Genomic DNA, 26,622 nt, shown 5'->3' on the forward strand with positions numbered 1-26,622 from the left:
ATACTCAGGTAGGACGTGATGATTTAACGATGTTCAATTGGTACTTGGGGGCCCAAATCATTCAAGGAAATATCCCCCACGCATTACACTACCTCCAGGAGCCTGAACCATTGTAATAAGGCAGGATGGATCCATGCTTTGAAGTCCAGCCTGAGCTTTTTAGGCTGGGCTTCTCCTAAGGGTCACAGGAGTGCAAATCGTTTTGCACTCCTGCGACTCATTTTCAGTGGAGAGCAGTCTGAAGTCTGCTCTCCGCTGACGTCACTGAAATCAGTTGAGGCAGCACGCCATCCCAACTTAGGAAGTCTGGATCTGCCAGATGCCTTGACTGATGGCAGTCTCAGCGTCTCAGTGAGCTGCTGAGATGGCTGCTTCCCCACCACTCCACAGCTTAGTGCTCCAATGAGCATGGAGGAACAGAGCAGAAGAGATGCTGACAGCAGCAGCTCTCTGCTCGGAGGAGTGAGAACCGTGCCATTTGTGGTGTTCGGTGGCTCGGTTCTCAGTGCAGAGACGCTGGGGGACAGATGCAGCGTTGGTCTGATGCTGCATCTACCTAGGTAAGTATGAAGCTCAAAAAAAACTTACATCTCAATGTTTACGCCACACTCTGACCTTGTCATCTGAATGTTGCAGCTGAAATCAAGACAACAGATCAGGCAACATTTTTTCCATCTTCTATTGTCCGTTTTTGGTATGCCTGTGTGAATTGTAGCCTCAGTTTCCTGTTGGCTGACAGAAGTGGCACCACGTGTGGTCTTCTGCTGCTGTAGCCCAACTGCTTCAAGGTTTGATGTGTTGTGCGTTCAGAGATGCTGTTCTGCATACCTTAGTTGTAACGAGTGGTTATTTGAGTTGATGTTGCATTTCTATCATCTTGAACCAGTCTGCCCATTCTCCTCTGACATCAACCAGGCATTTTTGTCCACACAACTGCCCCTCACTGGATATTTTCTTTTTCAGACCATTCTCTGTAAACCCTAGAGATGGTTGTGTGTGTGAATCCCAGGAGATCAGCAGTTTTTGACATGCTCAGACCAGCCTGTCTGGCACTAACAACCATGCCAAATTCAAAGTCCCGTAAACCCCCTGTCTGATGCTCTGTTTGAACTTCAGCAAGTTGTCTTCACCACGTTTTAGATGCCTAAATGCATTGAGCTGCTGCCATGTGATTGGCTGATGTAACAATTTGCTACCAAGCATTTAAACAGGTGTACCTAATAAAGTGGCCGGTAAGTATCTTTTTCAGCCTTTATCGTTTTCAGATGCGCAAGCTGGCCATTCAAACGCATTAATTTTCCCCCATACCAACAGATGCAGGCTTTTGGACAGTGTGCCAACAAGTGTCCCACTCTTTAGTCTAGAGCAGGGATATGTAATTAGCGGACCTCCAGCTGTTGCAAAACTACAAGTCCCATCATGCCTCTGGGTGTCATGCATGTCTGTCAGTCTTGCTATGCCTCATGGGAGTTGTAGTTATGCAAAAGCTTGAGGTCCGCTAACTGCATATCCCTGGTCTAGAGGATGTGACTCCCATTTGTGGAAAAAATAAAAAATTTCAATTCACCTCACTACAGAACAGTTTTCCACTTTTCAACTTACCAAAATGGCTTTGGCCCAGAGAATATGGTGGCCTTTCTGGATCACGTTTAGATATGGCTTCTTTGCATGCTGAAGCTTTAACTTGCATTTTTGTATGGTATGGTGATTTGTGTTCAGACAAATAAAGTGATTTTTAGAAGTATTCATGAGCCTATGCAGTGATATCTATTTATAGAATCATGCCTTTTTTTAAATTAAGTGACATCTGGGGGCCCCAAGATCGTGGGCATCCAATATTGCATTTTGCACTTGTCCCTTGTGCACAGAAATTTCTCCGGATTCTTAATCTGTTGATCTTATGTACTATAGATCTGTTTAAAGCATTTGCAATTTTTGTTTAACATTCTGAAATGGTTCAACACCCCCCCCCCCCCCCCAAGTCTTTCAGGTCAGAGACTGAGTTCCTCCCTCCAGTCAGCAAACTCATTGCCTCTTTGAAAGGCGGTCCCTGGTCAGTCTTAGTGTTCTGTCCGGAGGAGACAGGTTGCCTAAGGACCACCGAAAGCTCCATCTCAGGCTGCAGCTGGGAGAAAGCAGTGGTAGCCTCTATGCTGTGTGGGTGAGTGCATCCTTACTGTTTCTCTAGGTGTAGGTCAGGTTAACTGCAGCTGGCAACCCTCCTTGGCAGCGGGTGGGAGGTGTCCTGGATCCTTCTCCCTCTGGGCCCGGGTGTGAAGAGAGGTGGCAATGCATTGTCCCCTTGGCAAGCTCCGCCGGGAAGGGGGAGCATGAACCAGAAGACGCTGTGCATTATTTCCAGGGCAGGATGATGTCGCTGGGGAACTGATCCGATCCCTTAAAGGCGCAGGGTGGTTGAATGACCAGCTGGTGCCATTACACATGGAGAGGTTGCAGGAGACAGTGTCCTGTGGCATCCGCGCTGTCAGGATGCAAGAGGATGACATTCCATCTGCCCAGGCTCCAGGAGGCGAAGGCACCAGCAGGAAACAAATGGACATGCGTGCGGGGGGGGGGGGGTGTGTCTTTGTGTCCAGTATAGTGGGACAGCAGCTAGGTTGTGGTCACTAGCTGGAGCTTGGCAGGGGGTTACTAGTGTCACCGGGTGTGCGCTGTATTCATGATATGGAGTGTGCTTCTGTCTTACTCCCATGGGGTCCCCTGTGTGTTGTCGTCTTGCAGGTCAAACCGCTAAAAGACCCAAAGCCCACTCCCAGGAAGCGGTGTGCGAAATGTGCTGCCAAGATGCCCTTGGAATACACAGAACCAATATTGTCAAGTGTGCATAGACAGGTTAAAGTCGGATGCAATCTACCCAAATTTTTGGATCCATGAGGGATGACATGGCTAATACTGTTAAGGATCTTAAAAGATTTTTCTTTCGTTCATTGACACACAGCTCCATTCTCTTGACCGTAGGGTTATATCTTCCTCCTTTCAGGAGAGACTAGGCAGAACATGCATTGCATGTGACTATACAGTTCCGCCTAGGGGGCGGTCCCTCTGATATAACCCCTCAGCCTGCCTCCTGCAGCTGTTTTTTTTTCGACCTAGGCTCCCTATCTGGACTATTGGTCCTGGGGTTTTTTTTCTGGATTTTGCCTTTTTTTTGCGCAAGATTTTAAGATCCTGTGACCACCTATCAACAGCCGGCTGGACTGGATAAATATAGATCCTTGTAGTCTCCCCAGCCTGGCCATCGAGCGTGTGCAAGGCCCTAGGTACGCGCTGGGTCGGCCACGACATGCCCCTCAGGCTCCAGGGGTGGCCGGTGAGCTCCGGGGGAAACACATATGACCGGACTACGGATGTCTTTGTCACAGTGTGCCGTGGCCCGCAGCCATTCCGTACTGCTCGGGTGTGGATCTGTGATGGGATGTCCACAGCTCATCCAGAGGGTAAGTACAGCTCTTGTCTCGGCAGGACTGAGCAGCTGGGCATTCCCTGGGAGGTCGATTAGGGGGTCCCTCTTCCTTTCTTCTCTCCCTGTCCCTGTCACACCCCCCCCCCCCCCAGGGATGCTGCAGACTAATTGTTTCTGGGTGTCTGGGCTTCTGTATGCTGCTGCCATAGCGCTGTTCGGCGCCATTATCTAGGTACATCCCTGTGAGAAACATGGGTGGCGGTTTTTGTCCTATGTACAGGACACCCGGTGGCCATTTTTCTTGTAGCCTGGCGCACTTTTTCTCCACACGGCGCTGTTCCCTGGGCTCAGAACAGTGCGTGTTTTGTTCCAGGACACCTGTGCATTATCGCTGGATACAGCCAGCAGCAGCACGGCACAGCTCTTGGTCAGGGTGGTGAGTCCTGTGGTGGGAACCCCTCAGTCTGTAGCAGCTAGGAGGGTGGGACTATACACCTTGTCCTAAGTCCCCAGGGGTGGCAGACAGGAAGGGTCAGCATGGCGTCAGAACCTGGTATTTCTTTCCCAGATCTCCCTGCAATTGCAACCGGCTCACCTACAAATAGTGCGGTGCCTTTGGACGCTTTGTCGGGGGTCCTTGAATCGTTCGTTGCCAGGGTGGAGACGGCGTGCGAGCGCAAGGTGGGTAAAATGGCCCTGCCCCCCCCTCCTCCGGGGAGAGCTCTGATAAAGACTCGGGCCCCGCAGTGACTGGTGGCCCCTATTCTGATGTGTCAGAGGACGCTGACCAGGACTGATTGGACAGTGAGGATGATTCCATGTCCGCGCGGGAAAAAGCTCTAGTTGGAGCACTTATCACCGCTGTGCGTGATACCCTGAAAATACACGGTGCGGCAGGATCCTCTGCCAAGTTGGTGGTCCCTTTTGGGTCCCGTAAGCCAGCCCGTACACCTGAGGTGTTTCCGTATCTGACTTGCTTTGATAAGTTCATATACAAGGAATGGGGTAGCCTGCAACTGACCTTTTCGGTCCCAAAACGAATGGCGGTGCGTTGCTCCTTTGAGGAGAGCCTTCGTAAGAAATGGTCGGCTCCCCCGGTTGTGGACCCCCCAGTGTCCAGGTTAAACAAAGTAACCACGATCCTGGTAGAAGGGACTCCTGCGTTTAATGATCCTACCGACAGGAGGGCCAAGGCAGTGGCCCGATCCATCCTTACGGTAGCGGGGTCAGCACTACGACCGGTACTGGCCACGGCATTAGTGTCGCAGACCCTTACTGAATGGGCGAAATTATTGGACCGTGAATTGGAGAATCAGCAGTCTTCTCCTGTCTGTGTGGAACTAGCAGACCAATTGGTGCAAGGCCTTAAGTATGTCTGATGCGGCCCTGGATACACTTCCTTTGCTCTCCAGAGCAGCAGTGGTGCTGCGGTGCCTGATATGGCTTAAATGCTGGTCTGTGGACCAGGCATCTAAAAAAAGCTGACGGATTTGCATTTCCTTGGTGAACAGCTTTTTGGAGCCTCGCTAGATGACATTAAGAATGTCACGGGTGGGAAGAGCACTTTGCTCCCACAGTCCAGGAAGGGTAAGGAGCCATGCTGCAGGCAAGGGCCCTCCTTTTCCGCTCAAAAGAGGCTTTTTCATCTGCCCGGGACCTCAGGTAAACGTTCCCAGTCCGACAGGGTGACTACTGAGGCCCAACACACGGGTGGGGGGTCGCCTTCGGGAGTTTGTAGTTTGGGCCTCTCGGCTGTCCGACAAATGGGTCTACGAACTGATTTCATCGGGCTACAAGATAGAGCTTCTCTCTTGGACACCAAACATATTTTTTCCCTCCAGCATACCCTTATTCCCAGCTCTTTTATTCCAATCTGTTTGAAGTCCCCAAAAAGGAAGGGGTGCGTCCAATCCTGGACCTAAAAGCCCTCAATTGCTTTGTGAAAGTACAGAGGTTCATAATGGAATCAGTTCGCTCCATAGTCGCTGCACTCCATCAGGGGGACTCTCTGGCGTCTCTCAATATCCGGGATGTGTACCTGCACATACCCATATGCCTCAAGTATCAGAGGTTTCTGCGATTTGCAGTAGGGGAAGACCACTACTAGTTTGTGGCTCTCCCTTTTGGTCTGGCTTCAGCATCCTGAGTCTTTACCAAGGTATTGGCTCCAATTTTGGCGTTGTTGCAACAACGTGGGATCGCAATCGTGGGTTACCTAGACTATCTCCTGAGAGCAGCTTCCGCCTCAGAATTAAGGGAGGATGTGGCAATCATCATGCACTCTACCAGAGTTTGGGTGGGTGTTGAACTTCAAGAAGTCTGTTCTAGTGCAGACTCAACGTCTGGAATACCTAGGCTTACTGCTGGACTCCGTGGAAGCGAGAGTCCTTCTCCCTTCAGACAAGCTGCAGACTCTCAGGACCTCGGTGAAGCAGTTGAGGAGCCACAGGTGGTCGTCGCGTTTCTGCATGCGAGTTCTGGGCCTTATAGTGGCTTTCACACCAGTCTTGCAAAGGGAAATATTGTTGAAACAGGACAAATCTCCGTTATCCCTGGATTGACAGATTTGGGTGAGCCAGTTGGTCAGGGACTCTCTTCTCTGGTGGCTGAGATCTCCGGCCCTTCGGTCCAGGAAATCGTTCCTTCCTCTTCATTTGACGGTGATCACAACGAACGCCAGCCTGACCGGCTTGGGTGGAGTATTGGGAGTACAATCGACACGGTCTCTGGTCGAGGGAGGAATCCCAGTTAACGATCAATGTGCTCGAGCTTCGAGTGATCAGGCTATGCCTTTCCACATGGTCGATGAGACTACAAGGATGTCCGATCAGGATCCAGTCAGACAACGCCACAGCGGTGGCATATGTCAACCATTGAGGAGTAACGAGAAGCTCGGCCGCAGCACAGGAGGTCACTCACATCCTTCGGTGGGCAGAGCGACATGTACCGGCCCTGTTGGCTATATACATCCCGGGAGTAGAAAACTGGCAGGTGGACTATCTAGTCGTCAGATGCTGGACCCAGGAGAATGGGCTCTGCATCCGGAGGTGTTCAGGTTTCTTTGCCTGTGGTGGGGCACATCAGATGTGGACCTTCTGGCCTCTTAGCTCAATTGAAAGGTGCGGAGGTTTGTGTCCAGGACAAAAGATCCTTGGGCGGATGCGTCAGACGCGTTGGTTCCATGGGAGCAGTACCGGCTGATTTGCGCCTTTCCTCTGCTCAAACTGTTAACATGTCTGCTCCACAGAGTGGAGGCCGAGGGGATCCCAGTCATACTGATTGCCCCGGATTGGCCTCGGTGTCCTTGGTATGCCGACCTGATACGCCTGGTGGCGGATGTTCCTTGGCAGGTGCGGGAGGACCTCCTAGGGCAAGGTCCGATACTTCATCCTGCTCTACCGTTGCTGGCTTTAACGGCGTGGCTGTTGAAAGCCAGGTGTTAAGGAACCGAGGTCTGCCGGACTCGGTCATTTCCACTATGCTGAGGGCAAGGAAATCTTCCTCCCAGAAGATATATCATTGTACATGGAAGGCTTATATCTCCATGTGTGGGGAGATGGGGTGGCGCCCATCTACTTATTCGGTGGCTAGAGTCCTGCTGTTCTTACAGCGAGGAGTGAACCAGAAGTTGGCCTTGAGCACCGTTAAGGGACAGATTTCAGCTTTGGCTGTTTTTTTCCAATGACCCCTGGCATCTCACGCGTTGTTACGCACTTTTGTGCAAGGGGTTCAGCATGTGGTTCCTCTGGTGCGTCCACCACTACCTCCGTGGGATCTGAACCTGGTGCTGTCGCCGCTTCAGAAACCGCTGTTTGAGAACATCAGGGAAATTCCCTTGTTGACCCTGTCTCAGAAAGTGGTCTTTTTAGTGGCTATTACATCTGCCAGGAGGGTTTCAGAGCTGGCGGCCTTGTCTTGCAAGTCGCCCTATCTGATTATCCACAGGGATAAGGTGGTATTGCGTCCGCAACCTTTTTTGCCGAAGGTATTTTCGGCCTTCCACCTCAATTAAGACATTGTGTTACCGTCTGTGTCCTAAGCCGACACATCCTAAAGAGGTGGCCCTCCATTCCCTGGACGTGGTCCGGGCTCTAAGAGTATATCTGTCTGCCACGGCTCCATTTCCCAAAGTCAAATTCAATGTTTGTTTCGGTGGCTGGTCCAAAAAAAAGGGCTAGTGGTCTCGTCGACTACCATTTGCAGGTGGATCAGACAGATCGTGGTCCAGGCTTACGCCTTGAAGGGGCAGGTACCCCTCTTTCCTGTCAGCCCATTCCACTTGGGCAATTGGGACGTCTTGGGCTTTCCGACATCAAGCGTCAGTTTCCCAAGTGTGTAAGGCGGCAACTTGGTCGTCAGTTCACACCTTTACCAAGTTCTACAAGGTTGATGTAAGCACATCTTCGGATGCTTGCTTTGGCCACAAAGTTATGCAGGCGGCCCTGTAATGTTGCAATTTACATTCTTTTCTTTTGTTGGACAAAGTTCATGTTGTTGTTCATGCAGTTTGATGCATTTGTCGCCCGCAGATTCTACTGCGGTTGATTTCAGAGGGTAACTCCTCTGTTGTGTGCACTTCTGGTTGTGGGTGAAGATTGGTTTTGCTGTTCCCACCCCTCGTTATGACACTGGGGACGTCCCTACGGTCAAGAGAATGGAGCTGTGTCCGTCACTGAATGAAAGAAAATAGGATTTTTGTACTCACCGTAAAATCCTTTTCTCTGGTGTTCATTGATGGACACAGCACCCACCCCTCCTTTTGATTACGTTATACTGCTTGTTGATGTACTGAGCTGCAGGAGGCAGGCTGGGGGGTTATATCAGAGGGACCGCCCCCTGGGCGGAACTGTACAGTTCTGGTATTTCCACATGCAATGCATGTTCTGCTTGGTCTCCTGAAAGGAGGAAGATATAACCCTACGGTCAAGAGAATAGAGCAGTGTCCATCAGTGAACTACAGAGAAGGATTTTACGGTGAGTACAAAAATCCTATTTCAGAAGAAAAATCTCCAACAGCTCCCTCTGGAAATTCCTCTTCCATAGCCTTGCCAAATTCAGTCATCTAAGGATCGCAGGAGACAGTGAGGGAATGAGCGGGTAGGAGTGCGCTTAGCGAAGTAGCTACAGACAGCCCAGACTTTGAGCAGGAAGAAGGAAAGAGGCCTCAAGTACAGATTGTCCCTAGAAGATGTAGAGGACTTACTGGGGGCTGTATGAGACTTTGGACTTTTTCTTCCTTAGACCCTTGTACATTAAGTCATGTTATGATGGAAGCTCTTTTGCTTAAATTTCCAAAGTATTCCTGGTCCACCAGGTGATGGATGCCGTGAGGAATGGACAGACCCAGGAAAGAAGCACTTCTTTGCAGCTAGCCTTAAAGCGGGAGTCCGGCGACCAATTTTTTTTTTTTTTTTTTTTAAGGTCATTGAGACACTTTGCTAATCCCAAAATAGTACTCGGTTTGGGTGTAATATGTCTGTCTGTTTTCATACTGAAGAATAACTTAAATGTGATGCTGGCTGTTTCCATCTTGCTTGTGGGCATGTGAAGCCCATAAGCATTGATTTCCGGGATGCGGTGAATGCTGTTCATTCACAGCTTGTTCACGCGCATGATCGTTGTTTCTGCACCGAATCTTGGGAAGCCCGACACTAAGCTCCCATCAGACAGTGCGGCTCCGGGGAAAGGCAATAAACACGCCTACTCCCAAGGGAGGAGACACAGGAAGTGCCACAAAGTACAATATAAAGGTAATTACATCAAATAACAAATGTTTTTGTGCGGCATTTGAACATCTATGCAATTAACTGAAGGGGGTAAGATTAAGTTAAAAATTTGAGTGGAACCCTGCTTTAAGCGGTCTCCTTTCAGTGATCCACAGGAGGTGTGGAACGAGAATCGAAAGTCTCCAGTCCTCATTGGCATTTGAAGACATGAGGCATTTAAAAGATTGTATGGACAAGGGGCGACATCCATTACTGAGGATGACATCTTGAGATTGAAAGGACTCGAGTGGAGGCTTCTGATCGCTAGGATGCCGAACACCAGGGCCATCTACAGAGAGACCTGGGTAAATTTAACAGCTGGTGTACTGAAAATAACAGACAAAAGATGGATACACTAACCTATTTTTGCGTTCCTACAGTAAGGTGCTAATAAAGGTTTAGCGCTCAGTATGCTAAAGGTCCAGATTGCAGCACTGTTGGTGTATCTAGAACGAACACTACAGGACCGTTGGTTTTTTGCAGCGCTTGGCCAAGTACAGACCACCCAAGACACAATGTCCCACATGGGATCTGTCAGTGGTACTGAGGGGGAATCATCAAAAGCCCCTTTGTGCCCCTACAAGAAACATCTTTACGCCTGCTGACACACAACCATTTTCCTCGTGGCTATCACTACAGCTCGAAGGATAGGCAAACTCTGGGCTGTCGGAGCCTTTTCTCAAAATTCAGGATGACAGAATCGTCATCCAAACAGGTCTGGGATTTACACCAAAGGTGACGTCAACTTTTCATAAATCCCAGGATATACTACCTTCATTTTTGTAGTTCACCGGCCAGGAGCAAGAACTAAGCCTTCTAGATATTAGATGTCTTCAGTACCTTGAAATCAGCAATGAGTTCAGAGCATCAGACGCTCTATTCATCCTGTACGCTGTAAAACAAAAAGGTAAACGAGCGTCCAAAAAGCTAGCTAGATGTATCAAGTCAGCGATACTGGAGTGCTACGAAGTTATGGAAGAAACCCTGCCAAAAGATTGAAGGGCCCATTCAACAAGGGCAACTTGGTCAAGATTCTCTACCTTTTTATTCATCAGACTGGATCTGATATCCAGCCAGGACTAGGCTTTTGGTAGGAAAGTCCTCCAAGCTGTTGTCCCTCCCTGGTCTGGTGAGTACTTGGTTATCCTCAAGGGCTGACCTGGAAGACGACTGGGGGGGGAAAGCAGAGTTCTACCGGTAACTGTTTCCAGTAGTCTTCCAGGGCAGCATGATTGCACCCTAATGTTTAACTTTGTGGGGTTGTGTTTTTTGTTTTGTCTTTCACATTTCGGCCTTCGGTTCTCTTGGATGACTGACCAGGGACCGCCTTTTAAAGTTTGGACGTGGCAACATGTTTCCTTATTGGAGGGAGGAACTCCATCTCTCAAGAGCTACCTTGGAAGACTACTAGAAATGGCTATCAGTAAGAACTAACACAGCTTTGTGTGGGTTTTTTGTTTTTTTTCCCAGTAATGACCTGTTGCCAATTAACCTAATTGGTTGCAAAATGTTCTTTCAGCTCGTCCTTATTTGTACCACTTTCTTTGCTAGCTTTTTGTTGCCTGTCCCAACTTTTTGAAATCCGTTGCCATCAATTTCAAAATGACCTTTTTTCTTAATGGTACGTTTTTTCAGTTTTTAAACATTTTTGATATGTTTTCTTATGTGAATAAAATGATTGAGATTTGCAAATTGTTGCAGTCAGTTTTTTGTGTAGACTTTACGCAGTGTCCCAACTTGGAATTGGGGCTGAAAATTAAAAGCATGCCTAAGGGGTGTTCCAGATGAGTTTTTGTTAATGGATTTGTCATGTATCTCTTCCCCCCTCCAAAATCAATTGCTGTGTTGGGTTACAGGCCATATATTATGGATTTGGGTAGTCCCCAACATTGCCATCAAGTATTCGGCAAATGCATACAATGCTCGGACCGAGTCCATTTTGTCACTCACATTTAGAGCAAAGAGACTGATCGACCTAGGATTGGGAGAGGTTTCGTCCCTCGCCTGGAGAGGTTTCATCAGTGGAGATCAGTAAGTCCAGGTTTGCCTCTAACCAGCAGTATTCTTCTGTGTTTGCTCAGTGCATCGAGTACAAGTATCCCTTTTGCCCTGGGTGATCCCTCCTATATTCCCTTTCTGATATAGCCCAACACACAGATCACATACTCAGAGAGGTGTTGGGCTGCTTTCATACTGAAAGCGCTGGCCGTTAGCGGTAAACCGTTGCTCATTTTAGTGGAGCTTTTGCAACACTTTTTGGCTGCTAGAGGGGTGCTGTTAACCCCAAAGGGGTTAAAACGTTGCGTTGCAGCACTTTGGGAGCGCTGTATACAGCGCTCCCAAACAGCCCCAAAGATGCTTGTGGGATTCTCCTAACGTCCTGCAAGAGCACCGCCCCAGTGTGAAAAGACACTGAAATAAATGGTAGCGGTTTTCAGGTGCTATTTTTAGAGGCCATTTCTAGCGCTAAAACACCCAAGAAGCACCTCAGTGTGAAAACTGTCTTAGTCTTTCACCCTTGGAGATGCCTTGCTGGGAGGACTACAGATCTCTCCCAGATTTCCTACAGCTGACTGGGTGAATCACCTGTGTTGATTGCATGTAGATCCCTTTATATCCCTCAGAGGGGCATTTTACTCTGCCCAGTGGACAGTGGCTATTGCGGGTGTCTTCTTCCACGCTACCTCCCTCAATGCCCACTCGTAGGATTTTTTTTTTTTTTTTTTCACTGCTGCAGTGACAGCTTGTGATCAGCTCTGCAAGTAGCAATACAGAACCCCCACTCACCACACTTTGACCCGAGGAAGGTTAAGGACTCCGTTGCAAGAAGGGACCCTCCTTTCCTACTATCAAATGTCATTTCAAGGCCAAGACTCCTCCCTAGACATGTTCTCCAAGCCTTACACCTCCACTGCAGCCATATTCTTGGAAGTCCAAGCCTGCTGAGCATTCCGCTTCAGCATGAAGCTGCGCCTCCTCTCCATTTAAGATGGGGGAACTTCTTGCAGATCGCTGGATGATTCACACTTCTAGGGCTGAAACAACTAATCGATTATGAAATTAATCGATTACTATTTTCATAATCGATTAATCGGCCAGTAAAATAGTGGGGTTAAAAAAATAAAATGAGCCCTTTATAGTACAAAAAGAGCAAATCGCTACTGTAAATATTACTTTCACCGTTCTACAGTAAAAAAAATGAACCCCTTACAGTTGCGATTATTTGCTTTTTTTTGTACTATAAAGGGCTCATTTTAGTTTCTTTTAACCCCATTATGTTACTAAACGTCTTAGACCTGGTTCACATATATGTGTTTTTTGGTGCTTTTTGCAGAAACACACTACAGTTAATTTAACATGGTTTCCTATGGGACACGTTCACATCTATGCTTTTTTTTCAGCCGCTGTGTATTTGGAAAGGGTCAAGGACTTTTTTTTTTCTTAATGCAAAATGGTGCTTTTTAGGTTCAATATACTTCCATGGAGAAGCTGCAGAAAAGCATGTAATGCGTTTTTGCAGCAATTTGTATTTTTTAATCTGCCCAACAACAAATTGGCCAAAAAACAGTATTTCTCTTCTAATAGTGTATACAGTATATCTCCTCTAATAGTGAATATACAGTATATCTCTTCTGTCTATTATTCTCAGAGTGGATTCAATATTTTGCTCCCTAACCATATAGTTGGTTGTTTATATTTACCACTGCATAGAGATATTTAAGAATGAATTGCCTTTTTTTTTAAACTTTACATATTAACTAAATTATACACCACACTTTTTTTTTTTTTTTAAGGTCATTAACCGATTAATCGATCGAAACAATAATCGGCCAACTAATCGATTATGAAAATAATCGTTAGTTGCAGCCCTACACACTTCGGATAAATGGGTTCTGGAGGTAATCTCGTCTGGCTACAAGATAGAATGTCTTTTCTGCTGGATTTTTTTTTTTTCTTGCCTCAAGTATTTCCCCACAGCGTCTGGCAAATTTGCAATCAAGGGTTCCTGGATCAGGGAGTCATGGTCCTGGTTACATCTGCAGTAAAATTCAGGGGCTTCTACTCCAATCCTTTTAGTTACAATGATGGACTGTGTCCTTCTACTTTTGCATCTAAAGACCTTGTACACCTTTTTAAGTCTTATGGTTTTGCATGGACTTGGTACACTCAGTGGTAGCTTCCTTACATCCAGGATACTTTCTCAGATTGCCTTTCAGGACAACCTTGGGGAGAGTGCAGCTCTGCCCATTTTCCAGGAAACGCATGCAGCCTTTAAATCCCTTCTCTTCCACCATGGCTTCAGTTATTTCCTCCGCCATGGTGGGAGCACATGCTGGAACAGGGAGCTGCGCCTTTTCCAAGGTGGAGGCAGAAGGCTTGCCTTAAGGATTGTCTGCCTTGTGTGCAGTGACCATCCTAGCACCCCACGGTACAGGTGGAGGGGTGATCCGGAGTCCCCAGTCTCTCCAGCTCAGGGGAAGCAATAGCCCAAGGAGGTGTCGGCATTTGTGTGCCCAGGGTCCGCTGGCATGGCCCAGGTGGCCGGGCGGGCTGCCAATTGGCGTGTCCCGCATGTCGGTTCTGGGTCCCAGCTGGCGGGTGACGTCATGTCCAGCAATGCAGCTTCCTGTGGGGACGGGGTGACAAGTGGTTCCAGTCGCCTGGAACGCAGAGACCAAGGGGGTGGGTCTGTCTACTGGTGTTTCCAGTTCCGGCCCTTGATGACGTTGGGACCGGGTTTTTCAAAACCAGATGGGTTTTCTTAGTTCCCCACTGCATACACTCTGCTGGAATGGATAAGAGACTGACAAACGGCGGAAGCAGGTGCTGCAGGCACCGGTCAGGCCCAGGTAAGGGGTACAGTGGTACTTTTTTTTTTTTTTTTTTTTTTTTTTTCTTTTTTTTTTGCCACATGGGCTTATATGCATATTTGTGGGCTCCTCCCTGCAGAGAGCCTGCAGCTGTAGTCAGAGGTAACTTTGGTTGGATCCTGCAGTCTGGTGGTTGCATTTAAGCTGGGGCTGGCACTGCTTGGGGCAGAGTTTTCCTTTGTCTGGTGGAGGTCTATTTGCACTAAGGGTAGGAAAGTATGCAGGGATGCTTAGGTGAGTTTGTGTGTTTTTCAAATCTACCAGTTCAGAGGAAATGCCCATCCTGCAAGAATCCCCTCAGATTCATGGCAAAAAGCAATGTGCAGGTCCTGTGTTAAGGAGCTGGTTGAAGAGGAAACTTCCCAACAGTACAAGGATCTGTTCTCTTCAGTACGAGAGCTTACAAACTCCAAGCTTGGTCAAATGTATGCTGGCCAGGAGCCCAGCAGGCCAGGTTGAGCCCCAGCATCCCCCATCCAGCCCTAGGGCATCCACCTTCTATAACGGCAGAGGTTGTTGACTCAGGGGATGAAGAGACAAGTACTCTTCCCTCCCCTCAAGGATTCAGGTGAGGAAGATGATAGCCGAGCATCTAGGTACAAGCTATCACTAGAGGAAATAGATCTTTTGAGAGCAATCTATACTACTCTTGAGATCCAGGAGGAAAAGGTGCAACTATCGGTTCATGATAAAATGTAACGACTAGATGACACTAAAGACAGAATTTTCCAGTCCATAAGATCCTCTCGGACGCAGTTAAAGAATGGAAGGACCCTGAGATAGGCACTGTCTTTTCCAAAACCTTCAAGAGAAGGTTCCCCTTTGAAGATAAGGAGACAGAGGTTTGGAATAAAACCCTGAGTAGATGCCGTGTTCTCACAATTTTCCCATCGCACGGACCTAGCGTTCGAAGACATGGGGGTGTGCTGAAGGATGTGATGGATAAAAGGGTGGACTCTTGAAAAGCGTGGGATTCCACATCTGACAGTCTCAAACCCGCTATGGCTTCCACGTTAGTGGCAAGGTACCTAGAATGCTGGGTAAAGAAGCTGAAGAGCCATGCAGAGCTAGATACATCATGGAAAGAATTACTGGAGTCCTTTCCGCTGATACTGAAGGCTGTAAAATACATGGCTGATGCATCAGCTGAGTCAGTAAAGATGTCTGAGATCTTCAGCGCTGGTGAACTCAGCCAGACAGGCTGAAAACTTGGACTGGTGACAGCTTTCAAGATCAAATTGTGTTTTCAGGTGACATTTTTGGTCCAGACCTTGAAACAGTCTTGGACAGCTGACAACAAAGGTGTTTCCTTCCAACAAACTAATCAAGAAGAATTTTCATGCTGTTCAACAGCCCCACAAAAATGGGGACCAGGACCAGAAGAACTGCTGGGTCTCCCAAAGGGGTAAGGGAAGAGGAGTTCTCTTCAGACCCCCCCCCGACCAGCCCCCTAAGAATAAGTGACAATCTCACCCCAGTGGGGGGAAGATTGTCTGTCTGCCTTTCACCTACAGTGGGGGAAAAAAACTACAAGCCTGTTTGTGTAAAGCGCCACCTCCCAGGGTTAGGGGCGCTTATCTGCATGTCCCTATGGCTCAGGCATCTCAGCGGTTTCTCTGTCTGGCTCTTAACCTGGGGAATTCAGTTTGGTATCTCCAATTCAGAGCCCTGCTGTTCAGATTTTCATCCTCCCCCAGGATCTTTACAAAAATAATGGTGAAAGCTCTGGAGCCTCTGAAGCTAAGAGGCATTTCGGTCATCCTCTATCTGGATGACCCGTTTTTTGCAGATTCCAAAAAACAGGTCTTGAGATCTTCAGTCGTCTCAGGCTCACCTCAGGAACTTAGGCTGGCTCCTGATTTTAGAAAAATTTGGAACCAGCACAGGACATGAAGTTCCTGGGCTATACAATAAACTTGCTGCTTCAGAAAGTTTTTCTGCCACAAGAAAAGATGAAGATCCAATCGGTGACAGATTCAGACTAATCTCTCGGTTTTCAGTCAGATCAGCCATGGCAGTTTTGGTACTCCTCACGGCGTCTATTCCAGCCATACAGTGGGCCAGACTACATTCCCGGCCTCTCCAGATGAACATCCTACAAAGATGGTCACACCAGGAGCCTTTAGAAAATGGATCAGGCTCACCTCAAAACGGGTGCTCTGGTGGACTTCAACCAACCTAGCAAGAAGCCTCCTCTGGGTTTTTCCCCTAGACATGCGTCTAACAACGAACATGAGTGGTTGGGGAGCCCACTTGGACAGCTAAACCTCTCAAAGGTCCTGGACCAAAGCAGAAGCCCCAAAGTCCTCAAATTGGCAGGAACTGAAGGCTGTTTTTCTGGGACTCCTAGCTTTTCATCAGTCGGGACAACATGTACAAGTTCTCTCGGGCAATACAACGGCAGTAGCTTATGTATTAAAGCAAGGAGGAACCCGGAGTAAAAGACTGCTGGAGCTGGCCAGTCAGCTACTTCCTTTAGCAGAACAAAATGTGGCCTCTGTCTGCGGTCCATCTAAAGGGATCCCAGAATCTGTTAGCAGACCTAAGCAGAAGGAGAGTGGTGGAGTCTGAACCAAGATGTCTTGATCACTAAAGCTTGGGTGGCAACTTCAAATTGATCTGTTTGCGAGTCAACAGAACTTGAAAGTATGGGCTTTTTTTTTTCACTCTGAGAAGATCGGGTTGTAGGCATAGATGCTTTCGCCCATCCGTGGCTTTACCAGCTGTGCTATGTTTTCTACCAGCAGGACATGTGTCCCTTCGAGTAACAGGGAACAGGCAAAGCGACAAGAACAAGAGGATTCTGACTAATCTGATGGTCTATGCTCAGACTCTGAGGAGGAAGATTCAGCTTCAGAGGCCAACTTATTCCTCTCACAAGGAGAACCTTCTGAAAGCTATAGCCGTCATGCTGGGTATCAAAGGGCAAAAAGCCACAGAGCTTGCACTACATGACAAGATGAATAAAGGACTGCAGCCCAGGAAACCTAGAACATTTCCTGTACACCAAACTCAGACATTGTCAAAAGTGGGCAGACCCAGAGAAAACTCTCTCTCCATACCAGCAGCGGTCAAGCGCAGAGACAAACCTTAAAACCTGGGCTAAATGCCCCAAAGTGGATGCCTCTTGAGCAAGAGTCGCAAACAAATCCCGACTTGGCTTTCGACAATGTGGATACCTTAAGCAGCCCTATTTATAAGAGGATAGAAGCCCTCTTAAAGAGGGCCTGGGAAGCAGGGGCGGCAAACCTGAATCCAGCAATGGCTTTCACCTGCACAGCCCGCACCTTACTAATCTGGTTAACCCAGCTACAAGAATTACTGGAGAGTGACACACCAAGAGATGAATTGGTAAAAAAAAAACATCCCCACACTGACCAGAGCGGCAGCTTTTCTAGTGGATACCTCAGCTGCAACCGTGAGAATATCTTTAAGGGCCACAGCTCTAGTGAACTCAGCCCGAAGAGCCCTGTGGCTGAAGTCTTGAAGGTGATATCCCTTCTAAAAACAGACTGTGGAATCCCATTCACAGGAGATCTGCTATTCGGGCCTGACCTAGAAACTGCTAGACAGGACCGCAGTAAACAAGGGTTTTCCCCAAACCAAAAAAAGCAAGGGAAGGTGCCCTTTCGGAAAGTTCAACAAGCTGGAAGCAAAGAAGCACTGGGAACAACACAAAAGGAAAGGGTGATTAAATCCTCAAGCCCCCTAACCCAAAGAATAAAAAACGACTGTCTTCAGGTGGGGGCCAGACTCGCAGCTTTTGCCCACCAATGGATGAAAGCAACAGAAAACAAATTCATCCGACGCACCATAGAGAGCTACACGATAGAATTTTCTACCACCCCAAATCAAGTACTTGGTAACCATACTACCAAAGGATGAAGATTGGGTAAAGGCCTTTTTAGAGTCCACGGAAAATCTACTAGGTCAGTGATTTGCCATGTACCTCAAGAAGAGGAACAAACATGGGGTTTTATTCTCATATTTTTGCAAAGAAAAGTCAGGCAAGCTAAGGCTCATACTGAACCTCAAGCCACTCAACAGGAATAAAATACAAAAAGTTCAGGACGGAGTCTATTTATTCGAATATCCTACCACGGGGAACAATGGCCACGATAGACCTACAGGATGCCTACCTACATGTCCCCTTAAAGGAGGGTCCTTAAATTCCTGAGGTTCGCAATACAAGGGTAGGCAAACACCATACACCTGCAATATACAGCTCTCCCTTTCAGCATCTCTTCTGCACCCAGGATCTTTTCAAAGATAATGGCAGAAGCGCTAAAGAGCCTAAGAAAAGGCATTGGCGTCATACCATACCTAGATGCTCTACTGTTCTTTTCGGATTCAACAGAGACCCTAGAGAACAATCTGCGCGCAAGTATGCCCTATCTACAAAACCTGGGGTGGATAGTAAATACATAAAAATCACAGCTGACCCCAAGCCAGAGTTGTGTATCTGGGCTATGTACTGGACTCCAGACTAACCAAAACCTTCCTAACAAAATAAAAGAACAAAAATATGCAGGCAGTAACCTCTAAGAGGGACCAACTCTATTACGATCAGACAAGGAATGGCAGTGCTAGGATTGATTGTCCTTAATCCCAGCCATCACCTGGGCGCAGATTCACATGAGACCTCTACAGAATTGCTTTCTGTCCCAGTGGGATGGCAACCACTCATCCCTAGACAAGTCCATTTCTGTCCCGACCCCCAGTCAAACGCTTCAGTGGTGGCTCAACCCTCCCCGATACATCGAAGGGCGCAGATGGGTTCAATCCAACCCTGTCAGGATTACCACCGATGCCAGCACCCTAGGTTGGGGAGCACACAGGGGAAATGGAACTCCTAGATGGTCCCAAGCCTCAAACATGAGAGAACTAAAAGCTGTGGGTGAAGCATTAAAAGCATTGAAACCAGCGATACAGGGGAGAGACGTAACAGTGGCATACCTAAACAGGTGGGGGGGGGGGGGATAAAGTCCTAAAGCTTGATGAGCCTGATTGAAACAATCCTGTTATGGGCAGAAACAAACACATAAGATCAATATCAGACATCCACCTGAAAGGAACAGACAAGCGTGCTGACTTCCTGCCGGAAGACCATAAAACAGACTGGTCACAACCTAACAACCTTCGCACAAATCACGCAAACGTGGGGGGTACCCGAGGTAGATCTGTTCGCCTCCAGGGCGAAAGCAAGATCACCAACTTTCTTCTCACTGGATCCCACAGATGGCAACAGCGGAGTAGATGTTTTCAGCCAAAGCTGGTGATGGCAGTTATGCATTCCCTCCAACTGCCCCAGGGTTAGGGGTGCTTATCTGCACATCCCTAATCCCAAGAGTGATTCAAAAGATAAAGGCAGAGAAAGCAACAGTGATGCTCATAGCACCGCACTGGCCCCAAAGGGCATGGTTCAACCACTTTAACCTCAACATCCAGCCTCAAATGACACTGGCAGACTGTCCAGATCTATCATCACAGGGCAGTCAACCGTCAAAATCACAGAATACTGAAGCTTTTGGCTTGGTTAGTGAAAGGATAAGGCTTCAAAACAAAGGGCTGTCAGAGTGATCAACACCATCCTAGACGGCAGGAAACCCATGACTAGAGCAATCTACGAGAAAGTGAGAAAAGTTTGTCTCCTGGAACAAAAACAGACTCCCGACAGAGGGATAATCTCGACAATTCTGGATTTCCTACAAGGAGCAGACAAACTTCTCCCAAAGCACGCTAAAAGTACAAGTGGCGGCACTCTCCTCGTTCATGAACACCAGACTTGCAGAGTATCTGCTGATAAAGCGATTCCTAAGGTCACTTAACAGAGCTAGACCTACTAAAATGGACAGAACTCCAACTTGGGATATGTCCACAGTACCCGGGGGGGTTTCTCTCCCCTCCATTCAAACCAATGGAAGATGGCTCAAACAGAAATCTCACGCTAAAAACTGCACTTCTCGTGGCCCTGGTATTGGCCAGAAGAGGGTGAAATTCAAGCACTTTCCATGATGGCACCATACTGCCTGATCTAAATGGACAAATTAATTCTCTCGCCAGACCCTGCTTTTCTACCCAGGTTTCTTCAATGTTCCATACAACCCAAAATATCATCCCTTCGCTTCCAAAAGCTATGGACAACACAAAAGACGCTTACAACAAGCTCGATGTAAGAAACACACTCTTAACATACCTCAAAAGAACAAATGATTGGCGAAAAACTACCTCTTTTTATCCTCTGCGGCAGTCAACCAAGGAAAGCGGGCATCCAAAAATACCATCAGCAGATGGATAAGAATGGCCATACAGAAGGCGTATGAGGCACAAAACCTCATCCCTCCAAGCGAGATCAGAGCACATGCAACCAGAGCCTGGGCTACTGTGGTCGCAGAAAAAGCAGGGCAACTACGGAGCAGATCTGCAGGGCAGTGACTTGGTTGCGCTTCAGTACCTTCACAAGGCACTATTGTATAGACCAGCTGTCTGACCAAGACCAGGCATTTGGTCGCAAGGTGCTCCAGTCTTTATCCCCACCCTAGTAAGTATTGCTTGATACATCCTCTCGGATGCTGCCCTGGAAGACTATTTGAGAAAACAGTTGGGCACCTGGTAAATTTTTCTAAGTCTTCCAGGGCAGCACTAGTTCCCACCCTTAAACGATAAATACCAGGTATAATGGGGATGCTTTAAGCTTACGGAGGGTTCCTTCAGTGCTTTAATATAACTGAGGTATGCAGGTAAGACTATCAAATTTATAATGGTGGACTAATGTCTTTCCTGTTTCAGGGAGGAGGATCCTATCTCTCGGATGCTGTCCTGGAATACTTCTTAGAAAAGTTAACAGGTACCTGTGTGTGTGTGTGTGTGTGTGTGGGTTTTTTTTTCTGTAGCCATCACGTCCGCCAGAAGAGTTGGTGAGCTTCAGGCCCTGGCGGTCACGGAACACTTTCTAAAGGTTTTTTCTGGTTGGGTAATCCCTGACATGGATCCAGCATTTCTGCGTAAGGTTTGTTCAATGTTTCACTGTTCAGAGGAAACAGTTCTTTCTCCTCAGCTCCTACCAATCCAGGAGAAGCTTTCCACACACTGAATGTAAGTAGATGCTTGCTACATTTTCTAACAGTCACTAAAGAGTTTAGAAGATCAAATGCTCTTTGTGATATTATCTCAGGACCACGTAAAGGGGCGAAAGCTTCCAAAAAGTACTTTGGGTAGGTGGCTTAAATGTGCAATCACAGGCCTACAAAGCTAAGGAGACATACCCCCCCTCAGGTATTGCTGCTCATTTTGAGAGAACGGCTGTGTACTGGGCTGAAAGGGCCGGTGCTACGCCCGAACAAATATGCAAGGCTGTCACGTGGTCCAACTTTTTGTCAGTTCTCTGACACTATAGGTTGGCCCTGCTGTCCTCCGCAGATCAAGCCTTCGGCAGGAAGGTACTGCAGGCAGTGGTCCCACCCTAGGGTAAGTTTTTCGGTTATCCTCTCCCAAGGTTGTCCTGAAAGGCGTTTTGCGAGACTTATGCCCCGTACACACGGTCGGACTTTGTTCGGACATTCCGACAACAAAATCCTAGGATTTTTTCCGACAGATGTTGGCTCAAACTTGTCTTGCATACACACGGTCACACAAAGTTGTCGGAAAATCCGATCGTTCTAAACGCAGTGACGTAAAACACGTACGTCGGGACTATAAACGGGGCAGTGGCCAATAGCTTTCATCTCTAGTTATTCTGAGCATGCGTGTCACTTTGTCCGTCGGATTTGTGTACACACAATCGGAATTTCCGACAACGGATTTTGTTGTCGGAAAATTTTGTATCCTGCTCTCAAACTTTGTGTGTCGGAAAATCCGATGGAAAATGTGTGATGGAGCCTGCACACGGTCGGAATTTCCGACAACAAGGTCCTATCGCACATTTTCCGTCGGAAAATCCGACCGTGTGGGGCATAAGACTTACAGGTGACTGTCTGTATTTCTAAGCCTTTCAGGACAAGTTACTTCCCTTCAGTCTCCACTTCTATCGGCCGGGCAGTCCTTTCTCTTCGTTGATTGGTAGATTATCACCACAGATGCCAGTCTCTTCTGGTTGGGAGGTGTGCTGGATCATTTCTCCGTTCAGGGCTGTTCCTCTCGAGGAAACCAGTCTTCCTATCAACATCCTGGAACTTCTGGTAATTGGTTTCAATTATAAAGGGAGCAACAGGAGCTCAGCTGCAGCCCTGGATGGGTCTCATATTTTTGACTGGGCAGAAGTTCACATTCTGGGGATGGACAACTGGCAAGAGGATTATCTCATTTGCCAGTGTCGGGACCAGGGGGGTGGTCCCTGTGTCCTGAAGTTTCTCCAGATTTGTCAGAATTGGAGCACTATGGTGCTTTCTGATTCGATCCTTGCAGGTGTTCCAACCTACTTTACAGTCACTGACTTTACTGGCTTGGCTGTTCTGACCCAAGTGCTGTCAGATAGGGGTCAATGCTTGTAGCTCAGAAATCCACCTCCTTTTCTCTTTCCGCAACTGGAAAGCCTATTTGTGCATAGTGAGTCTTTAACCGTTTCCCGAACGCCTCACGCACATACTGCGGCAGATTAACGTACCTGTACGTTGCCCTTTAAGAGGCAGCTTGCGGGCGCACGCCCGCCGGGGGCTCTGATCGCGGGTCCCGCGGACTCTGTCCGCAGGGATACCCGCGATCGTCTCACGGTGAGGAAGAACGGGGAGATGCTAATATAAACAAGCATCTCCCCCTTCTGCCTAATGACACTAACTGATCACCGCACCCTATAATCAGGAGCGGTGATCAGTGTAGTCACACAATCCCCCCGTTAGAATCACTCCCTAGGACACACTTAACCCCTACAGTGCCACCTAGTGGTTAACCCCTTTACTACCAGTCACATTTACACAGTAATCAATGCATTTTTAATCGCACTGATCGCTGTATAAATGTAAATGGTCCGCCATTGTGTTGCAGTCACGATAAAAATCGCTGATGGCCACCAATACTAGCAAAAAAATCAATAAAAATGTCAAACTATCCCCTATTTTGTAGACGCTATAACTTATGCAAACCAATCAAACACTTATTGCGATTTCCCCCCCCAAAATATGTAGAATACATATCGGCCTAAACTTAAGGAGAATTTTTTTTATATTTTTGGGGGGATATTTATAATAGCAAAAAGTAAAAAAATGCGTTTTTTTTTTTTTTTCAAAATGGTCTTTTCTTTTTTTTTTTTTAAATTTTTTTTTTTTTTTTTTTTTTTTTTTTATAGCACAAAAATTAAACTGCAGAGGTGATCAAATACCACCAAAAGAAAGCTCTATTTGTGGGAGCCACGTTGTATGACCATCAGTTAGTGACGCAGTGGCGAATCGCAAAAAGTGCTTTATCTTTGGCCAGCCAAATGGTCCGGGGCTTAAGTGGTTAAGGTTCCTTCCCAAAAGTTCTTGCTTGCATCGTGGCCTCTGCAAGGAGTGGATTAGACATTTGACCCTCAGTAATATAGGAGCCAGGCTTCTGTCTGGGCTGTTTTTCAATGTCCCTTGGATTCCTTAGTGTGTACATTATCCAGGGGGATCACATAGTGTCTCCCCCCCCCCCCCCCCCCCTTTCTAGGCCACCGTGGGACTCTTGTGTTTTTTTGGCCTTTCAAAAGCCTCCTTTTGGAAATATCTGAGATTCCCCTCTTCCCTGTACGCAGCCTTTGATTATGGACATGGTGGTGCTTTGTCTTGGGCTGTCTTTTTTGCCAAAGGTGCTATCCGCAGAGGTGGCTCTCCTTTCCCTGGGTGTGGTTAGGGCCGTTAGTCTGACTCTCTATTCATAGTCCTGAATGGTCCTAGACTACTAAGTCAAGCTGCTATGTCTTCCACTATTGCTAGATGGATTTGTGGATTTGCCAAGTGGTTATCCAGGCCTATGCCCTGTTGGGCCTAGAGGCGATTGTTTCCAGTAACTGCACATTCCACCAGGGTTCTCCGTGCATCCTGGGCAATCGCTACTCTGCTTCTGTTCAGGTTTGTAAGGCGGCTACCTGGTCGTTCAGTTTTATCAAGTTCTATAAATTGTACCTGCCTTAGCAGATGCTAAATTCAACGACCCAGCACCCACCAAGTTTTTTTTTTTTTTTTTTTTTTTTTTTTTTTTTTTTTTCTTTTCCTGCTGTCTTGGTGGTGTCTTACTACTTCTGGCTACTAACCGGAGAGGGGGATTTTGCCACCACCAGAGGGCTGCCCATTGGGTGTGCTTATTTGTTTTCATTGCACCTAGCATCCTGCTCAAGTGTTGAGTCCTTTAACCACTTGCCGACGTCATACTGCGGCAGGTCAGGACGATCCCATGAGCTGTCGTAGAAATGTCTGCTCCTTTAAGTGGGATAGCAGGCTGGGGGTGTGACCGCCAGGCATGAGAGGCATAATGGGTGTGTAAACCCACAAATCCCCTGTTCTGCTCTGAGAGGAGATGCAGATCATGAGTTTCTAAGCTAGGAACCAAGATCTGTCATCTCTCCTATAGTCTGTTGCCTCCCCCTACAGTTGGAACACAGTTAAAGTGGTGGTCCACCCTAAAAAAAAAAAAAAAATTCATGACTGTGCCTAAAAAAAATTTGGAAATTTTTTATTTTTTTTTTACTTCTAAATGCCTGTTGCTAGGGGGTCCCTCGTAGTCTGCCTCTTCCAGTGCCTGGGCTGGTGACATCACTTCCCCCTTGGCACAGGAAGGGCTCTGCTCCCTCCCTCCTGTCAATCATCTGGGACCCATTACAGGTCCCAGGTGACTGAGCGGCCAATCACGGTACGCGGCGCCGCTCGCGCAAGCGCAGTGGGTGCCAGGCTGTGAAGCCACAGCCCGGCGCCGCCGAAGGGAGGGGGAGACGAGTGGGGCTTCGATCCCCCGCATCGCTGGACCCTGGGACAGGTAAGTGTCCAATTAAGTCAGCAGCCGCAGTATTTGTAGCTGCTGACTTTTCTTTTTTTTTTTTTTTTGATGGGCCCTCTTTAACCCCTTGATCGTCCCCTAGTGTTAACCCCTTCCCTGCCAGTGACATTTACACACTAGTGCATTTTTATAGCGCTGATCGCTGTATAATTGTCAAGTGTCCGCCACAATGTCAGTCACGATAAAAATCAGATCGCCGTCATTACTTTAAAAAAAAATAATAAAAATGCCATTAAATCTATCCCCTACACTTTAACTTTTGTGCAAACCAATCAATATACGCTTATATTGCTATTTTTATTACCAAAATATGTAGAATACATATTGGCCTAAACAGAATATTTTTTTTTTTATTTATTTTTTTTATGGGGTTATAGCAAAGTACAATGTTTTTTTCAAAATTGTCACTTTATTTTTTATAGCGCAAAAAAACGCAGAGATGATCAAATATCACCAAAAGATAGCTCTCTTTGTGGGGAAAGGATGTAAGTTTTGTTTGGGTACAGTGTTGCACGACTGCGCAATTGTCAGTTAAAGCAACGCAGTGCTGTATCACAAAGTGCCGGGGCTGAAGTGGTTAATGAACACTAGAGAAAAGGTTTTCATAATTACAAAACCTATTTTTCCTGGGCTCAGTAAAGACAGAAGGCCCCAATGGAAAATTCATGATTTCCTGAAGAAAGACCCCCTCCTGTCAATTACCTTGGATTTATTAGGGGTTGAACCCCAGTCTTGTGTGTATTCTACCCTGCATTTGGAACTCTGCTTTCTGTTCCAGGCTTTAGGTCTTTTAAGGGCTCATACAGCTGCAAAGACCTTCCCACTACCCTGCTATTTCGAAACCTTTTTCTACCAGTGGTTCTCAACTTCAGTCTTTACCTCCAACAGGCCATGTTTTCAGGTTTTCCTTTATCTTACACAGGTGCTTTAGATCAGTCAATGACTTGGTATTTTGGACAGCTATTTTATCCAAGAGAAGTTTCCAAAACATGGCCTGTTGAGTGTACTGGAGGACTGAGGTTGAGAACCACTGCTCATTGCTGACTGGGCCCCATCAGAGTGAAACAAATCTCTGAAAGGGGATAAAGTTCAAACAGTGGTCTGTTCCCATTGTAGATGCACCAGTGACCCACCTTAACAGGAACACCACTTGCTGAGGGTGTGCTTGCCTTTCAGGATGCTTCTCGTCCCCTGTCCAATCAGTAAGTCTCAGGGATTATACTCAATACCCTCCTGAAGATGACATTGTCACACTGGGCAGATTCCTTAACCTAGGTCAACCTTTCAAGCCACAGCTTGCCTTATGATCTCGTGTCCCTCAGTTGATTCAATGAAAATTTCAAGAGATTTTGTTGACAGGAATTTCATTTTATGGGGAGTAAAAAAAAAAAAAACCTTATTTGATGGCCTAACTTTTACCTGTTATCGCATTCAAACGACTGCTTTTTGCGGAGCCCTTTCAAAAAGATTTTTCTTAACGTTCATGCATTTGTTTTCATAATGAGTTTATTCACCCATTTCATTTTTTTCCATACAGAGCCATGTCCCAGGACATGCTGGCGATAAGGGAAATGAAATGGCTGACTGGCTGGCAAGGAATGGAGCAGGACAGTAA

At 47.2% G+C, this 26,622-nt stretch overlaps 1 protein-coding gene across 1 annotated transcript in view; it reads left to right on the plus strand.

The window, feature by feature from the left end:
* Nucleotides 1-26,622, plus strand: part of LOC141141188 (ribonuclease H1-like) — a 42,358-nt gene extending 15,736 nt beyond the window's left edge. Inside the window, exon 8 of the mRNA XM_073628883.1 lies at nucleotides 26,545-26,622. Within this exon, the coding sequence (XP_073484984.1) occupies nucleotides 26,545-26,622 (78 nt within the window). The remainder of the gene's footprint in view (nucleotides 1-26,544) is intronic.

This window comes from Aquarana catesbeiana, linkage group LG04, assembly GCF_042186555.1.
Source record: "Aquarana catesbeiana isolate 2022-GZ linkage group LG04, ASM4218655v1, whole genome shotgun sequence".
Classification (NCBI taxonomy): Eukaryota; Metazoa; Chordata; class Amphibia; order Anura; family Ranidae; genus Aquarana; species Aquarana catesbeiana.